Source organism: Gigantopelta aegis, chromosome 10, assembly GCF_016097555.1.
Source record: "Gigantopelta aegis isolate Gae_Host chromosome 10, Gae_host_genome, whole genome shotgun sequence".
NCBI classification, from domain to species: Eukaryota; Metazoa; Mollusca; class Gastropoda; order Neomphalida; family Peltospiridae; genus Gigantopelta; species Gigantopelta aegis.
Window position 1 is genome coordinate 28,960,789 of NC_054708.1, and position 21,352 is coordinate 28,982,140.

A 21,352-nucleotide genomic window follows, 5' to 3' on the forward strand; every position below is an offset into this window, starting at 1 on the left:
CAGTATACATAACAACAGCTTCATCTATTGGGGAAAAAAAACAAACACAGATATTCATTTTATTCTGCTTTAAAGAAAAATTAATTTATAGATTGTCTTGGCACTCAAATACATATTTTGTGTGAAATTATCAAGTCGGAACATGAAATGCAATATTTCAATTCATACCATGTCTAATGGTGTGTTTCTGTTAATTGTTTTGTTTTTGTTTCTAGAAGGAAAAGTATACTTGTAACATCACTCTTGTATGTTAACAGATTCAATATTAAATATATCCAGTTTCAATATTAATTTCTTCCACCCTGACATGTTATATTTTTCAAAACACTTACAGACTATAAGTTCTATTGTTAATGCAATCTTTTATCTTTTATTCATATGCAATCTCCTGGTAATGACAAACATGTATTTATGTTTGTGTTATGCAGATAACTAATGTTGTTTAATTTATATATTTAGGAATTTCTCAAGAAAGAGTTCAGTGAAGAAAATATTATTTTCTGGCAGGCTTGTGCCGATTACAAGAAGTTAACAAGTGATGACCAGGTAAGACAACCTGGTTTAGTTACTTGCCAGTTTTTCTTCTTTTAAAAAAAAAAAAAAAAAAAATCATTTTTCTTTGGTCTGTTAAAGTTTGTGCCATCCCCTTCCCCACACCGATTTACCACTTATTATTTTTTTAAATAGCAAAAATCTTTCAACTCCACATTCCAGTCCTTGTCATGAGATAATTGTGCACCATTTTCCCAATAGAATTGTTCTGGAATAGTCTGTAGAAAAAGCTTATTTCGCTTTGCTAGTAACCATGTGTAAAGAGTCGATATGATTTTTGATTTATTGCATAGTGATGTCATCTGTGCCGTCATGGCTACCACATTCACATTGGCAATCATCACCAATATGTCTTACTGCATGCAATGTTTTCCGATTTCTTAACCTTGTGTGTAGTTTGATCATGAACTGTAACTGTGCATGTCAGTTGAATCTTTTTATCTTTTTCCACGTCATCTGGTGTGAGTGTTTTACAAAGAATGATTGATAATGGTAAATGCTTGAGATATCGATATAACCAGTCGACCATTGAGACTGATGGTTATCATAAGTGACAGCTGAATAGTATGGGGTGTCTTTATTTAGTTTTTTTTTCTCTTCTTTTTATGTTTTGTTTTATTTTCAAAGGTTTACTTCTAAAAGCTCTTTTAAAGTCTTTTGTGGATTTTTTTTTATAAGCATGTCTTGAATTTTTTTAATTTTTTTTAATTCATTTAAGTAGAATTTTATTTCAAGACATTAAAAGTGTGTGGTACAAGCTGGTACCCAGTTGTCTGACTGAGATGTCCATGCGTGGATTCCAACCAGTGATATGTTATTAGTATTAATATCAAAGGCCAGGCTAATTCTGTCAGTAACTTAATTAACCAATTGCTAAATCTTTATGTTAGAAAATAACTGGTACTGTAAACGTGAGGGGGGGGGGGGGGGGGGAATGGTGGCATATGAATTTTATGAATTTTATATTGTCACTTTCATCCTTGAGTTCCAAATTTGTATGCACTCAATACTGTAATTCCAGATGCACATTGCAGATACTATTGATTGCTTGCGAAACTTTTATGTTGCAAACATGCATTAAGGTGATATTACCGGAAACAGACATGTCATAATATTAATCTGGATTACAGTAAAACTAAAAGTTTTGCTATGGCACTTTTATTAATTGCTCACTTCAATATTAAAACAAAAACACTGGCTGAAAGAATATTGTTTTTAAGTTTTTTCCTTCAATGTGTCATATATTATATATAATTACCAGCAACCAATGCATTTACCTGATGATTACGTGAATATGTTGGGATGACTCTTATTGTCCTCAGGGGACGAGACGTAGCCCAGTGGTAAAGTGCTCGCTTGATGCATAGTCGATTTGGGATCAATCCCTGTCAGTGGGCCCATTGGGCCATTTCTCGCTCCAGCCAGTGCACCCTGACTGGTACATCAAAGGCCTTGGTATGGGATGGTGCTTATAAAAGATCCCTTGCTGCTAATGGAAAAGAGTAGCCCATGAAGTGGCGACAGTAGGTTTACTCCCTCAATATCTGTGTGGTCCTTAATCAAATGTCTGACGCCATATAACTGTAAATAAAATGTGTTGAGTGCATCGTTAAATAAACCGTTTCCTTCCTTCCTTCTTATTGTCGTCATGTTTTTATTGAAAAGTGCATTGATTTCTTGTTACTGACTGATAAATGTGAATTTTTTTCTCAGAAAAAAGTAAAGGCCAAGGAGATTTACAACAGACACCTGTCCGTGAGGGCCCCAGACCCAGTAAATGTGGACAGTTCGTCCCGTCACCAGGCCGAGAAGTTTCTCGACAACCCAACGTCCATCATGTTTGACATGGCTCAGATGCATGTAAGTCAGGTTTAATTACCTCACAGACACAGTGTTCTTAAAAACAGATTTAATGAGGTTGGAATGTGAGAAGGACATGTTAAGACTTGCAGTAACAGTTGTAGGACATGTAAAACCAGTGGTAAGGCAGCAAGAAATTGGGCTACGGTGGCAGTAAGCCGAGTTTGAACAATGTGGGAAAGTTCATATATTTATAATGATGTTGTTCTATAGGAATAACCCATGCAGCAGCAGCAGCAGCTTTCCTTTAAACAATATATCACAATATGGATATGTTTGATACCAAATACCATAACTTTAAAATGTGCTGAGGTGTCTCATTAAAATCTATATGCCAATATGAAATGCTAATATTATTGTTTTGAGTGTGGGGATTCACCCAGGGGTCACTAGGTCAAAGGATAGATGCACCTTAGTATGTGTTTCCTACTAGCACTTCATTTCTGGTATATGGAAATCTGTTATATGTCATCTTGTCTCTTGGGATTACATACAAAAAATAATGATACACCCCCTCTCCCCCCCCCCCCCCCCCCCAAAAAAAAACAACAACAAAAAACACCCCATAAAAAACCCCCACTAAACAAAAAAATAAAAACAAAGAAAACACACGCACACACACCCAAAAAATATGCATTCCTAAAAACCTCATCAAAAGGAGTCTAGCTTAGTGTATCACAACTCAGTCGCTAATAATACAATGACTTTTTCATGCCCTCTTTAAAGGGATAACTGGTACAGAGATTTTGACTTGAGTTATTTGCTTTGCAGATCCACCAGCTGATGAAACAGGACAGCTACGTTCGCTTCCTGAAGTGTGACCTGTACAAGGTGTACCTGATGCGCGAGATGGAGGGCCAGCCCCTGTGTCTGCCCCTGAAGGAGGACCTCAACATTGTGCTGGAGAAGGAGAAAAGCAAGGTAGCCAAGAGGCCTATGTCTTTTCTCCTAAGATCCTTGAAAGCTTTTTCTTTGAAAAATTTCAGTGAGTATGGTTTTGTTTTGGTGGTTCAGCCTGGATATATCCAGCCTTTTCATATTGGGATGTCGCTTGTGTCAGGTGGGGCTGCAATCTAGCATGCTGGAATGGAATGTGGCAGACATGTGGCCGTAATGTGGCATGGTAACATGGAATGTGACAGACATTTTTGGGCCACAATCAAGCATGCTGAAATGGCCTCTGGCAGTCATTTTGGGACAATATATTTAGAATCCTACAATAGTTGTATCGTTTTGAGTTTTTGTGTTGGATATTTTGGTTCCATAATTTAGCATGATGCTATAACTGTAAAGTGTCATTGTGAGAGAGCATAGGACATGTGTATTGTTGCTGTTTCATTCATATGGATTAAGAAAGATATCCATGGATAGTAATGTTGGCTTCACATTAATATTTAGATTGGGTAAAATGATCACTTGTTATTTTTTTGACAGATGTCATAGATGATTTATTGTGCAAAATAAAAACAGGTTAATGTTACAGTTGGTTCTTTTAAAAGTGGTGTTGATAGACTGTGTCAGGGATTTTGAAAAATATATATTTATATAACTTTATGATTGGATGGTTTTGGGCTGATGGACGTTTCATAACTGTGTAAACTTCTATTGATGTACAGGTCCACTTTAGGAAATAGGTTTGCTTTCCTTTTGGTTGGTTTTTCAAGTTTGTTGTATTGTTGACACTGATTTTAAATCCTGACAGTTTGGTTGGGACACAAACCAGAAAGTTCATTTGGTACATTGTGTAGATGATACTGTTTTCTTAGGATTGTGGTTTGTGTTTCAAAGAAAGTGCTTTAGAATTTCAAGAAAAGACTGTGCATTTTGATTCAAAGGAAATTGAGCTGAATAATCTTGATTCGTTGTTTGTGTTTTGCTTAGAGTTTTGATTGAGAGTTTAATAATGGATTAGTTTTGGTCTTTTCTTAGGATTGTTGAATTTGATTTAGAGGAAGTTGAATAATCTGATTCATTGTTGGTTTTTTCTTAGGATTGTGGAATTTGATTTAGAGGAAGTTGAATAATCTGATTCATTGTTGGTTTTTTCTTAGGATTGTGGAATTTGATTTAGAGGAAGTTGAATAATCTGATTCATTGTTGGTTGTTTCTTAGGATTGTGGAATTTGATTTACATCAAATTGAATGGTCTGATTCATTGTTGTTTTTTGTGTGGTAACTTTTAGGATTGTTAATCTGAATTAATGGCAGTTCATACTCTGAAAAGGTTTAAGCTTCAGGGTTCTTTTAGTCTCTTATTAATCTTCTCAATGGAAGGACCACACAACAATAACAATTTTATATTCATGTAATCATTTAATTATTTTATTTATTTTAGAGCGGCAAAGGGAAGGAAAACGAGAAAAGAAGGCGGTCGCTTCTGCCTTGGCGGCAAGGTAAGAACTGAAAGTGATACTGTAAATAGCATTAATGAATGTTTGAGTAAATTTTATTATAAATTCTACTGAAATATCAGATTTAAGTTGTTTAGACCTGTGTCTGCAGCAAATAGTTTTGATTTGAACGATATATATTAAATGAAGTACATTGGCAAATGACCATGCATGCCCTTGTTGTGTTAGTTTCATACCTAGCTTAATTTAAGTGAGAAAAGCATTAAAACTAGTTACGGCACATTACTGTAGGGTCTTTTCCAGCTAGACAAAAACGGCCATTTTGAATTAAAGAAGGCAATTTAGAATTTTGTTTAAAAAGACACTTGATTTTATTTTTTAAAGGCTCTTTTGATTTTTTTTTTTTTTAAAGGCACTTTTGAAAAAAGAGTAAAAAAACCACTTGTATTAAAAAAAAACATATTTACTTTGTGCCTTCCCCTATACCTGGAGGTTGTGCTCGCAAGCATTCAGTTTTACAGAAGTTAGTAATAAGTCGTTGATGTGTCAAATTCTATTGATGCATTATAGCAACATAACAAGCTAGCAGTTTGTTGTTGAATTTAACTATAGCTGTGGCTTTTAATTTACAGGCAAAAGCAAGCAAAGCGCGAAGGCGGCATCCAACTCTGAGCTGAAATTGCTCGGAAAAGATGTGAAGAGATTGGGCAAGGAAGTGAACAACAACTCTAAGAAGCCTCCAGGGCCTGGCATCGACCTTAGTACAATGAGGAAAGAAGTTTTTCAAACTAAGGAGGTAAGTTGTAAAATGGCATTCAGTGTGTTTTTATATCTGTGAACTGTATAACATACATACTCTTAACAATAAGAAAGGCAAGTCAGAATCCTTTCCTAAATCTACATTACTAATTTAGGTCATTTTAAAAAGCATTTTAAAATGTTTTAAAGCAATTTGAAGAGAAACTAGGATTTTAAAATTATTTTGGTGAGACTGTCTTTATCTGAATTATTGTCTCATTGCATAATTATTATAAATAAACTAAAAGAAAATAAGACATTTCTTTAATAGTAAAGTTATGTTATAATTAAAAGAACACGAGCCTACTTAGACTGTACTTATATAGACCATTTTAATATTTAAGTTATATTAACCCTTATATATGGCGCACCATCCATCTAAATACATTGTCGATGTGAAGGCCTGCTGCACACCACTATTGATTCAACATCATTGTATCACAGACACGAAAAGGTTCAGCCTGTATTTATAATGTTGTCTTGAAAAAACTTAGTACAGTGGCAATGTTTCATAAATTTGATATAATTAACAAAGGTTAAAATGACTGTGTTCTGCTTATAGGAAATGCGAGATGTCAACGAAGGCCAGTTTAAGTTCTGTAGAGTTGTGCTTCCTGACGGTTCCACGACAGTGGTGTGTGCGAAGCCAGGACAGTCGATCCGAGCAGTTCTCGGCAAGCTGTGTGAGAAGAGAGGGCTGTCCATCGCTGCTGTCGACGTCTTTATGCTGGGAGCTGACAAGGTGAGCAGTGTTTATTTTAAAATTTTAAGGGTAGAATCTGGTTCATTCGGTAAAGAGAGCATTGGCCCTGGGGTGTTTGGATGCTGGAGTTGAACCCTCTCAGCAGTCTCATCTGGGGGGTTTTCCAGTTCCAACCAGTGCCTATACAGCTGGTATATCAAAAGCTGTGGTTTGTGGTGTCCTGTGTACATAATTTTGATATATAAAAGATCTTTTACTGCTAATGGGTTTCCTATGAATGTACTGTGTGTAAGAAGTTTAAAATGTTTTTCATCCAGAAGCATACATTGTGGTCTAATGGTGTTTTTAAACTAAATAAACTTTACTTCTACTTCATTTATCTTCACTGCTATCAGTGTAATAGGTTATTGGGGAAATTTGTATTTATATCAAGCACAACTAAAAGGTCTGTTAGCAGTTTATGTCTTCATCACTATCAGTGTGATAGGTTATGGGAATTCGGGATATTCAGTGTTTAATTTGACTTAAAAAGTCCTATTTGACTCAGTTTTGTTAGATAATGTCTAACCATATTCAGGGATGGAATCCTTGCATTTAAATGCAAAAATATTAAAATGGTGGTTTTTATTTGTTTGTGAAAATGTTATGGGCATAATAATTAAATTGTGGCTTCATACTTGTTGAAGTTTGGTTTCCTGTACAAAATTAGACGATTGTTTGTTTGTAGAAGTGGTTTTTGTAGAAGTGGTGGTGTCAGATAAAACAAGTACAGTGTATTCAGTAAACAAAGTATTCTCTAAGTGTTAACCCTATCAATCATTTTAATGCATGTTCTTAATTCTTCCAGCCCTTAGACCTGGGTGATGACGTGTCGACATTGGGGTCGAAGGAAGTGCTGATTGAACGAAGAGTGCTATTCCGCATGGACTTGCCAAACAAGAAGTCAATTGGGGTCAAGGCTAAGCCAAACCGATCAATACGAGACGTTTTCAAACCAATCCTCAACAAGTATGGCTACAGAATTGACAACATTTATATACAGCTTGTAAGTGAAATAAAAAAAATATATCTTATTTTATAGTACAGTTACTTTATGAGTGGTAACATAATGTAGCAGTGTGTTGAATAACGTCATCAAACTCACTTGTGGCAGTCTTTATCAACACATTCTTTATAGTCTCCTGATCAACTAAAAAAAACATTTGTATTTAGCCATAATTTTAATTTTTCTAAGGTTGATCAAGGTTTTATGCTGTTGTGTTTAAATAATGTACACAGGAAACCATTTTTATTAAAAAAGAGACCAATATCCAATGAAGTTGGGGTTGGAAATTACATACTTGAAAGCACATTAGTTTGTATTTCTGGAATAATTTTGATTCTTTTGAGGATTAATATGCATTTGACAAGTTAACTCCACCCCATTGTTTTAGACAAAACCAATATATATATTTTGAGTTTTAAAATATTTTGCAACATTTTGTTAATAAATAAATATATTTTGTATAAATTTTCCTCTTTTTTTTCCCTCAGACTGGACTGGACAGTTACCTTGATGCTGAAATTCCTGTATCAGACATTGACAATCAAAGAGTTGTGATCATTCCCCGTGACGAGACATCTGGTAAGATGGCTCCCTGTCTCAAACAGCAGTATTATCCTTACAGCATCCTCTTCTCGTCTTCGTCTCACTAACTGTGTGTGATACCCTGTGCTACTAAAATCAAAATGTCACCACGCTCAATGTCAAGTGAATTTGTATTTTGTAAATTTGCTTGCACTGTTGATCATGGTGGACGTAAATCAAATGATGGTGCAAAAATATTTATTTTTATTGTTGTATGACCAGAAAACTGTTTTTTGTTTATTTCTGGAAGTTGTTTATTTTTTAAAAAATAAAAGTTACTTTTAAAATAATTTGGTGCTTTTTTTTAATCTTATTTTTATTTTATTTTTCATTTTGGGATGCAAATAAACACACAATTCATGAAAAGAAAAGATTGCTAGGAATATTTTATATCATTGTCAAATGAACTTGATGTATTATATTCTATATCCATTGTGGGTGGGGGAGTGGGGACATAGCCCAGTGGTAAAGCGCTCACTTGATGCACGGTCGGTTTGGGATTGATCCCTATCTGTGGGCCCATTGGGCTATTTCTTGTTCCGGCCACGACTGTTATATCAAAGGTCGTGGTATGTGCTATCCTTTCTGTGGGATGGTGCATATAAAAGATCCCTTGCTACAAAGTTTTCTTTCTAAGACTATATGTCAAAATTACCAAATGTTTGACATCCATTAGCCAATGATTAATAAATCAATGTGCTCTAGTGGTGTCGTTAAACAATTTTTTTTTATTTTATATCCATTGTGCAACATAGTTTTAGATTTTATACTAGTTTACTGTTCCAAATGATCATGCTGTAAAATGGGTAGTTTGGGATAGAATTTAGTGGGGGTTTTCAATCTCCACATAATTGAAAATAGCATTTAGGCTGTTCAGTTCCACAGTGTTTCTGATGAAGTGACTTCAGGATTACGTTATGATTTAGCCAAAAATATGTCTTGCTCTTAGAGATGGTATATTCACTCCTAGTACTACTACAACTATTTCAACAGTTTGTGTATGAAATAGGTTTGTAGTTACCATTCGTATGAAGTTAAATAGATAAGAAAGATAATGTTAGGAAATTACAAAACAAACAGAAGTTTTATTTTAATAATAATAATGTAAATTTGTTTTTTACCATTACTTCATAAAATCTGTGCCGGTTTGATTTAATAAAGGTCACAGATAACACTACCCATTTTACAGTATTTTCAGGTGGTTAATAATTATAATTGCAATTTGTTGGATGATGGTGGGAGATGCTTACTAAGCATATACATATTTAAATATTTAAGCTTATCTATATATGTTGAATTTAGTTTTTTTAATATTCTGTATTTATGGGTTTCATTTATAGTAGTATGGTCAGTACTGATCTCTGTAGGTTTCTGTTTATTTTACTTACTTAAGAGCTACTATTTTATCATTGATAGCTTGAAGATTATTGCTTTAATGGATGGCTTCCCTAAGTTAGTTCTTCGCAAATGAAACTGAAATTTTTTAGAGATCGCTTAACTAATACTTAAAAACCCTGCATAAATCCATTTTTATGCTTCCTGAAATGATTCTATCCGTAGGAAGTTCTGGCTCTGCTTAATGCCACACAATGGCTTAATGTCTTGCTGCTCTCCCATTTGTTTTTACATGTCGTGCACATCACAGTTCTGCATATGGCACATCCTGTCACCGTGCAGCCAAACAAATTAAGAGAACTGAACATTTTGTTTACTTTATCAAATTGGAAATTTCAACTGCTGATTTGTAGCATTTCTAACTGCAAACAGAATTTTAAATGTTTTGATAATGGTTGTAAGAGAAACTGATCCTTTGGATTTGTTATACATGATTCAGGCCCATGTGTCACTAAAAAAAAGAAAAAAGAAAAAAAGGAACTAAAAAAAAGAAGAAATGATATTTGTGCTAAAAATCCCCATCTAAGTTAACATGTACTGTATGTTTTCAACTAAAAGTATGTTCTCAAAACAACTACAGGTATCTAGAAAAAGTGGGCTTGTAAAATGTGATAGTTAGTAGTATATAAATGGAAAATTGCACTTAGTGATCAGTCCTGGAGAATATTGTTAATTCTTAAGTACAATGCTCACAGAGTCTTAGTATCTAAATGACTTCTTAGAATAAAGTAGTTAATTCATTACAAATCTAGTACAAATCATATCATTTTTTATTTTAGTTAGCGTTGACAGTAAATGGTGGCGGCAACATTGTTAAAATATATTATTTTAATCTTCAAAATAATTTGTTTAATTGGTTAGAGGTTTTTGTTTGACATCTTGATCGTCATGGAAATGGTCTCTTTCAGTAATGCCTCATCTGATTCTACAAAGGAGTGTTGATCTTAATATTTTAAGCCATCTATGTAAATTTTTCATAGAATGGTCTTTTAATTTTTCTTCCAAGAGCAAATAGTTGATCTCTTTCTATGTGAAGATTTATGGATTACAGTGAAACTTGTCTTCATTAAGTGATTTTCTTGTGGTTTGGCAGATGAATTTGCTGCAACTGATTTAGTACTACAGTAACTTTGTTTGGTGTAGAAGAACAACACAGTCTTAAGAACAGTTCATGGTTTTTGTGTTTGTTGCCACTAGAATTAAGGACATAGAATAAGAATAATTCATGACTTTTGCATCCACTGCCATCAGAATTTAGAGCATGGTATGGGAACAGATAATGATTTTTTTGTGGTATCTTTGTCAACTGAATCAGATTGAAGGGATATTGTTGTTGTCTTTATTCACACTAGAATAAAGGGCATGGTGTAATAACAAATTCATGACTTTCATCATTGTTGACATCAGAATGAAAGACATTCTTACAAGAACAGTTCATGGCCTTTGCCCTTATTGCCATCAGAGAATTGCTTAAAACAATTCATGGTTTTCATCTCTGTTGAAACCACAACGAACAGCATGGTATGAGAACAAAACTAAATCAATTTGTAGATGTCTGTAGACATTTCAGATTAGACTAGTTGATTTCCACAAAATTGATACACAGTCTTGTCATCTTGGCCATCAAACCCTACATCAAGTCTTAACATCATGCTGATTACATTGTTTACTGTTTTCTAAATTGTTCTCTTCTTCGCCAGTTATGGTTACCGGGTACTCAATTTTTATGAAGACTGTGACTTGCACTATTTTGAAGCTACTAAGTTTTGTTTATGATTGCCCTTCATCGGCAGATTTTTGAGTGCTGTGTAGACAAAAATAGCTCCCGCCACACCACCCATTTTAAACACCTTTTAATAACATGTTAATGTTTTAGTTTACTTCTATTAACAAGCTAGTTTTAAACTTATCTTCCATTAACATAATAACAAGCTAGTTTTCAACTTATCTTTCATTAACATAACAAGAAGGATATAATGTCTAAAAGTACCACATATATCAAGCTTTTATGTGGCTTTAACACCTGCATACAAACCATCTTCCTGTTGCATGTTGTATCTGCTTGAGCATGTATTAACTGTTTTTGATATTCTAAAAAGTTATGACTGAAACTCTCCTGGAGGGTAATGAGTAGACTATTTTATCTTTGTCAAATATTGTAAAGTAATTAGTTCATGTATTTGGGGGGGGGGGGGGGTGTACTCATTTTTTTTTTTAAATTGCATCATATTTAACAAAGAAATTTCTCCTGAAATACCATAAACTGAATTTATGTTGACCTTCCAACATGGATCTAGTGTGTGTTGAATTAAACAGCATATCCGAGAAATATGCCTACATTTACTGAACACTAACCAGAATGGTTTCAGTCTGAACTACTAACATTTGTTAATACAATACTAACGCATGGGTTGAAAAAAATATATATTGCTTGCCAGTATTTTTGCCAGAAATAAATTTTTGGGTATGGCACTATGGATTGAAAGCAACCAGAGTCAACAGGGGGTATAGGGGGCCTACCCCAGAATGAAAATGGGTTATGTTTAGCGTTAGGGTTAAGAAAATCATACAGTAATAATAAGAGTAAATGATTTTGTGAAAAAGTGAACTTAAAAAAAGAAAGAAATTTGGGCATGGTGCCATACCCAATTTACCCTCTGGCAGAAACCCTGCTTGCTGCATGTATGCACATGTTTCTTTTAATAGCACTATTTTAGTTTAGTTATAGGTTGCATGCTTGAACCTTTTTCTTTTGAATGCTTAATTATCATTATTATTATTATTTGTGGGTTTTTTTGGCATGCTGTCTTTATTGTTACTGTTTATAGTTTGTGTTCTTCATCTTCATCTTCACCTTCACCTTCACCTTCATCTTTATCTACCACATGATGACCTCATCCTCATCCTCATCCTCATCCTCATCGCATGATGTATTCAAAACCGTTAAATAATGGCCCTGCATGTTTCCTTGTTTGTCTAACAGAGTGGGCTGGCCAGGATGGAGCCAGTAGCCATGTAACCATGGCAATGCCCTCACAACATCCTCCACTTCCGCCCGCTAGGCACAAATACGGGAGTGGTAATGTTAAGGCGGCCACGTCTCTGGATGAACTTACTAATCGCATATTTGATGACTTGATGAAGGGCAAATCGGAAATTGCTCATGGGTTTGATGAGCTGGGAGTTGTTGAGCTAGACAGGCAGAAGGTAAGATCTTGGCTCGTGTGCAGTGCTTGGATCATGTCGGCTTGGACAAAAAAAAAATAAAAAATTCTTTTCGGGTGGGGTTTTTTTTTTTTTTTTTGGGGGGGGAGAGGGGAGTTGGTTATCCTGTCTGTGGGATGGTACATATAAAAGATCCCTTGCTACTAATGGAAAAATGTAGCAGGTTTCCTCTCTGACTGTATGTCAAAATTACCAAATGTTCGACATCCAGTGGTTGATGATTAATAAATCAGGGTGCTCTAGTAGTGTCCTTAAACAAAAACAAGCTATAATAGACAGGTGGAACATAGCCCATTGGTAAAATGCCCACCTGAGCCGGGATCAATCTAGGATCGATACCCATCAATAGTAAATAAAGGAATAAGTAAATTTGAACAGTGTAATTTAGTTCCATTCCAAAAAGCTACAATTTTGGCCAGTGACCAGAAATATTGACATTTATCCTGTGATCATATCTTGACAATATATATAGTGATTGCTAGATAAATTAAATAATTCCACACCATGGTAAAAACATTGTGCTTTATTGAATTTAAAGTAGTTCTTACAAAACAAATTTCTGTGTTTAATACTTAATATTGAAACTTGAAAACATTACAGCATATCCTTAATACATAAATTGTACTATTATAGTTTGTCCCATCCTCCTACAAAAATGTTATTTTGTTGTAAATCATTTCAGTTTGGTTTGACGTAAGAACAAAAGTAAAAGTGTTTTGTAAATAATATATATACACATGTATATGTATTTAATTTGTAATTTTTTATTATTTTTTGTTTTTTGTAAAAAGGCATATGGGAAGGACTGTAGATGAAAACAAAATTACTAATAGATATTACTTTTAAAAAAGAAAGTGTTCACATGATCCAAGCAATGACGGCCAAACCTTGGCTTGTAGTGAGGTGTTCGTGTCTTTAGGTTTCACACTGGGTTTGTGGTGTAGTGGTCTCTTCACTTGCTGGTTGTTGTTGTTTTGTTTGTTGTCTGTATTTTCTCCCATTGACAGATGGAAATTGGTGTGCATATCCAGCATGTTCACTATTAAAATGTTGTCTCTTGTATCATGATTTTGCTGTAATACCTCACATCATAAAATCAGATGCACTTTGAATAAGCTTTCAAATAAATAAATAATACATTTTTAGTTACAATAATGGTCCCTATTTTCTTTTCCTCATTTTTAAGTTAATTTTATTATTATTATTATTATTATTCATTAATAAACAAATCACACCCTTGTTAATTATACTAGATATAAGTTTTTGTCACAGCATCACAGTATTATCAAGCATATTAGGATCTAGTCAAGTTTTACAGCAAGAATAAAGACAAGATTGATTTTTAAAATGAATTGATACAAAGCATTTATTACTACTATTACTTCAGTTCTAGTAATCAATAATTAACATAATGCAATACTTCAAATTAAAAAGTTAATACTGTCATTGTAAATGATCTTCCAAACAGTTTTAGTGTTTTAAAATAAATTTAAAAAATACACTTTTATGGTCTTTATCATAAAAATAGAGTGGGAAGAGCGAAAAAAGAGAGATTTTATTAATTTATCACTAATATAAGTCGCATAGTCGAATAGCTCTATCCCATACTACCTTTATTGGGGGGGGTTTCCGATAACTGTTCACATATTCATTAGGCAACTGTTTGACTCTGTGTTCTTTCTTTATCTTTTAATTTAATACAGTTCTCACTTTCCTCAGCACAAAAGCCTAATTAACACGATATGAACTCTCATCTAAAACCTTGTACTTGTAGCATGTGTGGTTTGTGGTGGAATCTACTTGTAAATATGTATATACAGTTATTAACATATTTAATAACAAATATATATTCTCAAGTGCTGAGAATGAAGCTTTGTAAATATTTTTTTAATATTATATTATATATCTGCACATCACATTTGTTACACTTGAAAAACAAAATCTTAACCATTCCTAATAAATATATATATACCTTTTATTAGGAATGGTTATTAAGATTTTGTTTTTCAAATGTAATGAATGCGATGTACAGATATATAATACAGTTTATGATGAATGCAGTCCACTGTGGCTTAGTGGTTGAGCAGTAAAGCCATTAGTGTTGGGACTGTAGGTATTGGGTTCGTATCCCAGTGCCGTATCTGCCAGTTCCATCTTGCAGTTGGTGTACTCTTGTAAGGTCAGTGCACCTAGTTGTCCTTCATGAATTCCTCTGCTAGACAGCCAGCCAGGTAGCTGAGATGTGTGCCCAGGACAATGTGGCTGAACATGAATTGGATATAAGCATAAAAACAAATGAAAATTACTAATATATATATATATATATGTATGGATGTACATGAGTGGTTTAATTGATTATTGTACAAAGATAATTATGATAACAAAATATGACAAAAGTTTGTTAACGGTCATCAGTATTTGAAAAGATTTACCTTTTTTTTTTTCTTCAAGAATCATTAAATTAAACTATTTTTTAATACTTTTTTTTAACAGAAAAACCACGAAGACAATCGCTTATCCGCCTTATTCGGCCTTCGGAAAAAAGACTCGCTGGGCGTACGAGAAGCCAAGCAGAAGGCAAAGGTCAAAGCGACAGCTGTTCTCCCAAGGACTGAAGTTCATTTTAGGAGACGAAATTCAGAAGGTAACTTAAGAAAAGTAAAGAAAGATCTTTTGATTCATATATAGTATACCTCAATTTTCAGGGTACCTTCAAAACATGTAAGTATTAAAAAAAACATACAGCACTTCTAAAAGTATATGTATGTTCTTAGCATCAGAAAATGTCAGCAGTTGGGATGCAGACAGTTACACACTGTTGCCTTTCAACTAGGGATGTATGGGGAAAGGCTGAATCTTCACAGTTGGGGCATTTTTCCATTTCTATTATTGTAAGTTTCCTCTAATTATCTAGACTACATTTAAGTGTTGAAATAAAATGTGCTCAGATGTTATTAAACAAATATTCCATTTCATTCCTTTCTGAATGTAATAACCAGTGATAAAACACACTTCATTGTTATCAATGTTAAAATCTCAGTATAGAGATGTGGCCCCATGGTAAAGTGCTCGCTGGATGTGCAGTCAGTCTAGGATCAATCCCCGTTGGTGGGCCCATTGGGCTAGTTCTCATTCCAGCCAGTTTTACCATGACTGGTATATCAAAGGCTGTGGTATGTGCTCTCCTGTCTGTGAGATGGTGCATATAAAAGTTTCCTTTCTACTAATGGAAAAATGTAGCAGATTTTCTCTTTAAGATTATATGTTGATATTACCAAATGTTTGACATCCAATAGCCAATGATCTAGTAATGTTGTTAAACAAAACAAACTTTTAACAGTATGGAGATGAACAAGAACTTATTATGTTTCTTGACTTTATGCATTTTGTAGTAGGGCTAGCTCTGGCTCCCGTCAAATTGGCTAATTGCGAATTTCAAAAACAATTAGCTAAATTTATTTTAATTTGGTAAAACGATTTCATGAAATAAATGACATTTTGTCCGAAAATAACTGGGTTTTTGCTTGTTATGACTTTTAGTTGATAATTTAGTGACATTTTCTGTTGACCCAGATCTAGCCTTGTGTAGGTTTGATTTCTGATCATTTAATAAAAAAAAAATATTTGCTCGTTTCAGATGAAAAGTTGTTTGAGTTGCTGTCACGAGCTCAGAGTCAGCGATTGGATGATCAGAGAGGAGTGGGCATGCCCAATCCAGAGATCCCCGAGTTTTTACGGAGAGCGCCTGAACCGGACGACGTGAATACGCTGCTCCGGTGTCAGTCGACCGGAGACCTCTTCGATGACGTTGAATACATGCAGGCCGATGGTGCACATTCTGCCAGAACCACAGAGGGCACAGATCAGCACGACCAGAATGTCACCCGTCGGAGCCTCTCTTCCGTCAACATAGACGCAAATTGTTCTGCCCAGTCTGATGACTTCACGTTCTCCAATCGAAGTTTCTCGTCGGATGGATTTTTTCCATCAACGGAAATGGCCGATGCCTATTTTCAGATGCAACCAGTTATTGTGGAAACGTGCAGTTCCGACGTAGAACGCTCTCAAGTGCGATTCCGTAAAGACGTACAGCGCGGTGCTAATGGTGGTGCTGATGTGTTTGGTTTCCATCAACAGAGTACATTTCCATCAGGGATGGGCAAAGATGCGGCGCCCGTTGCCTCTCCCGAGCGTTTTTCTCCCGGTCCCAACCCACATCATCATCACCACCATCATCATCATCATCGGTGGTCTGAGAGTCTGGACGACACACTAATTAACTCACCAAGGTATTCGGTACATGATGAGACGTTAGAGAACTCGCCGAGGTATTCACCTCATAAAAGACTTTCACCTCCACCTCTTCCCATGCCGTGTAAAACAGCTGGTGCTTCACAACGCAAGCACGGTCGGGATGCAGACTTCAGTCCTTCCACTCCGGCGGAACAGAACAAAAGCAGCAGACAGTGTGAGGACTCGAAGCAGAGACAGCACGTGGACAGTTCACAGCGTAAACAACTGAATGTGAACAAATACATGCAGCCAGTGAACAGGTGCAATGTGGAAAATATCGAGGCTAGCTGGACCAAAGATAAATTAATGTCAAAATGTGTCAAGTCTGGAAGCAGCAACGCAGGCATGACGCCCAAAGTGTTGAAAGACAAACACGAAAATGGTCCAAAACCGGTTGTGTTGGAACTCTCCACAAAAGACGAATTAGTGACTTTTGTATGACCAATTTATGTAAATATTAATGTATATATACTTATATTTATATACAAAATGCAATTTTTCAAATACAGTTTACAAAACTTAAAAAGTTATTTTGTTGTTTAATACCAAATATCATTAATTTCATTTTAGGTTGTGAACATTTTTAGACTAATTTTACAATATGTTCTTTATCATTCTGTCATTCTTATGTACTGCTTTGATTTATGATAAAAATGATAAAAAAAAGTGTTTCATTTCATTGTTTATTGTTTTATGGAATATTTTACCAGTAATAATGAGTAATAAGTTACAATCTTTTGACAAAAGGCTTTTGTCCAGTTAAGCGTCAAGCAGTGCTCTCCCAAGCAAAAACTATGATGTGTCATTAGGGGATATTTAACACAGTACCAGTATATACACACTTGCACATTCGGTAATGATTAAGTATTGTCACATTTTTGAATTGGGATACAGGAATCTGAATATAATTGCGAAGACCAATTCTCAATTATAAGAATTTATAAAGTGCTCTAATTTCCTGTACATTTTGTATAAAGTTAGTTTGTTTTGTTTAATGATACCACTAGAGCACATTGATTAATCATCGGCTGTTGGATGTCAAACATTTGGTAATTCTGACTCGTAGTCATCAGAAACCACCTCATTTTTACATGATCCATATTAAGGAGTGAGATGTATACCTGATGCATGGTCGACCTAGGATCGATCCCTGTCGGTGACCCATTGATTAAGCTATTGCTTGTTAAGCCAGTGCACCATGACTGATATATCGAAAGTCATGTTATGTGCCATCCTGTCTGTGGGATGGTGCATATGAAAAATATTTACGGTTTTCTCTTCAACACTACTTGTCACAATTACCAAATGTTTGACATCCAATACCCAAAACAATTTGCTCTAGTGGTGTCATTGAAAAAAAACTAACTTTTTAACTTTGATTCATATCATGATAACATTGATATGATCTCATTTTCTGTTTTATCGGTCTGAATGCAGTAAAGTATCGGAAATCAAGTAATTTAAATTATTATTAAAAACTACAGTACACACCACAAGTAGAAAAATGTGATATAATTTGCAAACTAGCTACAAAATTTCCCCCACTCCTACTTTGCAGATCTTTTGGCACAATGGATCATATTGTTTTAGCATAGTCAAAAATGTTGTTTACTGATCTCGGTGTAGAAAATGCTAAATAAAAAAAAAACCCACAACATCCTTAAAATTGTTTTGCAGTCACAAAATGGATCTGTTTGCGTTATGTGGTAACACAGGGTATATCCAGTTTATTGCTGTTAAAAAGGATAAAACCAACAAGGTGAAAAATCAATGGTCACACACACACACAAATGCAGAAGAAAAAAAACAGCCCACATCTTCCTTGTCAGTTTATATAAGATTACTGAACCATGCATGCAAGTACAACTTGGGATGGCAGTGAATTGTATACCATAACTAGGTCACCACACCCTTTTTTTGATGGGCATATCATGTACCTCATTAATACACTTTTTTTTTCTTTTTTTTTTTTCTTCAGCAAATATTGCATTAATCAAACGGATGACTTTTATCCTGCAACCATTGTTTCTATCGGTGGATTAAAGCAGTTGTAAATGTATGATAGAAAATTATGACTTGTAATGTCACATGCATAGCTACATTACAAGTCATACATTACATTTTTATGGTCTGCAGGGATAAAGATAATAACAAGTTAATGATAAAAGATCTCGGCTTTATCCTGTTCAGGCCGAATGGGAAATTCTGCTCTGCAAAAGCCTTGTGCAATTTCCCATTCTTACCTTCTCAGGATAACGGTATTAACTGATATCCAACGTCATTCTGTATGTATGTTCAGTTATATAACATAAAAGATGCCTTGCTGCCTTGCAGTAGAAATAGCCTACATGGCAGCAGTGGGTTTGTTCTTGCTTTAGGCCAAGCATTGCAATAACAGAATTGTATTGAGGCAATGAAAAACTAATCAGTGTGCAACTAGTGTCTGATGTTAAATCCAACATGCGTTTCACCACCAATAGTTTCCATTTCTAGGATAGTGTTTATCTCAGGGGTGGGAATTGGTGAACTGTAAAATAGAGGGGTCTGGGGTGGTGAACTGTAAAAAAAAGAGGAAATCTAGAGGGGTCTGGTGGCAAGGACCATTAAAATGCGAGGAAACACAATGTTCCATGAGAGGAGAACCGTGGATCCGAGGACAATTCCCATCCCTGTTATCTACTAGATGTGTGTAGCATAGCAATAAAAGAATACCTCGTATACATCACCATGCTGGTAGGAATAGGATGTAGTTCAGTCATAATGAGCTTACTGGAGGAGCAATGGGGTGCAGGTTAATTGTTTTCCTGTTCCAACACAAATCCGATTCATTAAAATTAAAATTGTTTAACGACACCACTAGAGCACATTGATTTATTAATCATCGGCTATTGGAAGTCAAACATTTGGTAATTTTGACATATAGTCTTAGAAAACCTGCTACATTTTTCCATTAGTAGCAAGGGATCTTTTATATGCACCATCCCACAGGCAGGATAGCACATACCATGAGTCGTGCACTGGTTGGAACGAGAAATGGCCCAATTGGTCCACCGATGGGGATCAATCCTAGATGCACTGTGTATCAGGTAAATGCTTTACCACTGGGCTACATCCCACCCCTCAGATTCATTATAGACCATGGCATGTGAGGAAGTGCACATGAAAGATCCCTTGCTACTGTTTCTGTGGAGGTGGCTTCAGACTTTCTCTCTTGATAAAGTTTAAAGATAACCATATATTTAAATTATATGGCTTTAATTTAAAATGTGATGAAGTATTGTTAGATCTTCTATACCTCTCTCTTCCCCGCCTGAAAGCTTTCAGCAATTAATTTTGTAGAAAAAATATTACAAATGTTAATGAAGAACATAAGCTATGACAAGAAACAAGTATCTGCAGTTCCTGATGAGATGAACACTGGGATCTGTAGTTAAATTGGAGAAAATCTGCTGCAACTAGATACATTGCATGTTCTTTACAGGGTTGATTTCATTTATGTATATATTTATTTAGGAGTTGTGAAGTTCTGAATGTGACTGGGTATACGAGTTGTGGGATAAAAACAATAACATTAAAGGCATGTAAAGTTTGTTTTATTTAACGACGCCACTAGAGCACATTGATTTTTTATCTTATCATCGGCTATTGGACGTCAAACATATGGTCATTTTGACGCTTTTTTGAAGAGGAAACCCGCTGTTGCCACATAGGCTACTCTTTTTTTGACCGGCAGCAAGGGATCTTTTATTTGCGCTTCCCACAGGCAGGATAGCACAAACCATGGCCTTTGTTGAACCAGTTATGGATCACTGGTCGGTGCAAGTGGTTTACACCTACCCATTGAGCCTTGTGGAGCACTCACTCAGGGTTTGGAGTCGGTATCTGGATTAAAAATCCCATGCCTCGACTGGGATCTGAACCCAGTACCTACCAGCCTGTAGACCGATGGCCTGCCACGACGCCGGTTTTAAAGGTATGTTGTCACAGACCATTGACCTATTTAATGGTCTAACAAAGTATTAACTGAACAAAAATAATTTGATTTGTCCCTAAATGTACTTTATTAAACCATCTTCATAACCACCATACTCCATTTATTAATGACATTTTGTAAAAATAATTGAATTATGGCAATGGTCCATAATTCAAAAACTAAAATTGCCGAGAGGGTTGACATGGATTTCACTCCATCATGGTTCAGTTAAGGTGATACAATAGCTAGATTTGGTTTCCAACAATAATATAATGTAATTTTTAATTATCCATTTTTAGAGAAATAAGGTCCTTAAATCCGTGACAGTATGCCTTTAATGATGAAGGTTATTGTCTTTATCCTGTTCAGGCTGAAGGAGGAATTTTAAGGGCTAGCCTCAAAGAATTCCACGTCCTTATCTTAACATTAAAAAGTTGACAAGCAAAGTAATTTATCTGTTATTCTTCAAAGATCGCAACAATACAATTACTGTACCATTACAACAAAAAAGTTTGTTTTATTTAACACCACCACTCAAGCACATAGATTTATTAATCATCGGCTATTGGATGTCA

The 21,352-nt window shown here is 35.0% G+C and overlaps 1 protein-coding gene across 2 annotated transcripts in view; it reads left to right on the forward strand.

Annotated features, from left to right (window-relative positions):
• LOC121384386 (regulator of G-protein signaling 12-like) overlaps positions 1-17,330 on the forward strand; it is a 92,092-nt gene extending 74,762 nt beyond the window's left edge. For both annotated transcript variants that reach the window (XM_041514768.1, XM_041514769.1), the window contains exons 6-16: positions 460-546; positions 2,266-2,412; positions 3,184-3,333; positions 4,748-4,805; positions 5,396-5,559; positions 6,124-6,303; positions 7,112-7,309; positions 7,798-7,888; positions 12,270-12,493; positions 15,005-15,155; positions 16,149-17,330. In XM_041514768.1, the coding sequence (XP_041370702.1) occupies positions 460-546; positions 2,266-2,412; positions 3,184-3,333; positions 4,748-4,805; positions 5,396-5,559; positions 6,124-6,303; positions 7,112-7,309; positions 7,798-7,888; positions 12,270-12,493; positions 15,005-15,155; positions 16,149-17,245 (2,547 nt within the window). In that variant the 3' untranslated portion in view covers positions 17,246-17,330. The remainder of the gene's footprint in view (positions 1-459; positions 547-2,265; positions 2,413-3,183; positions 3,334-4,747; positions 4,806-5,395; positions 5,560-6,123; positions 6,304-7,111; positions 7,310-7,797; positions 7,889-12,269; positions 12,494-15,004; positions 15,156-16,148) is intronic.
• The last annotated feature ends 4,022 nt before the right edge of the window (positions 17,331-21,352 follow it).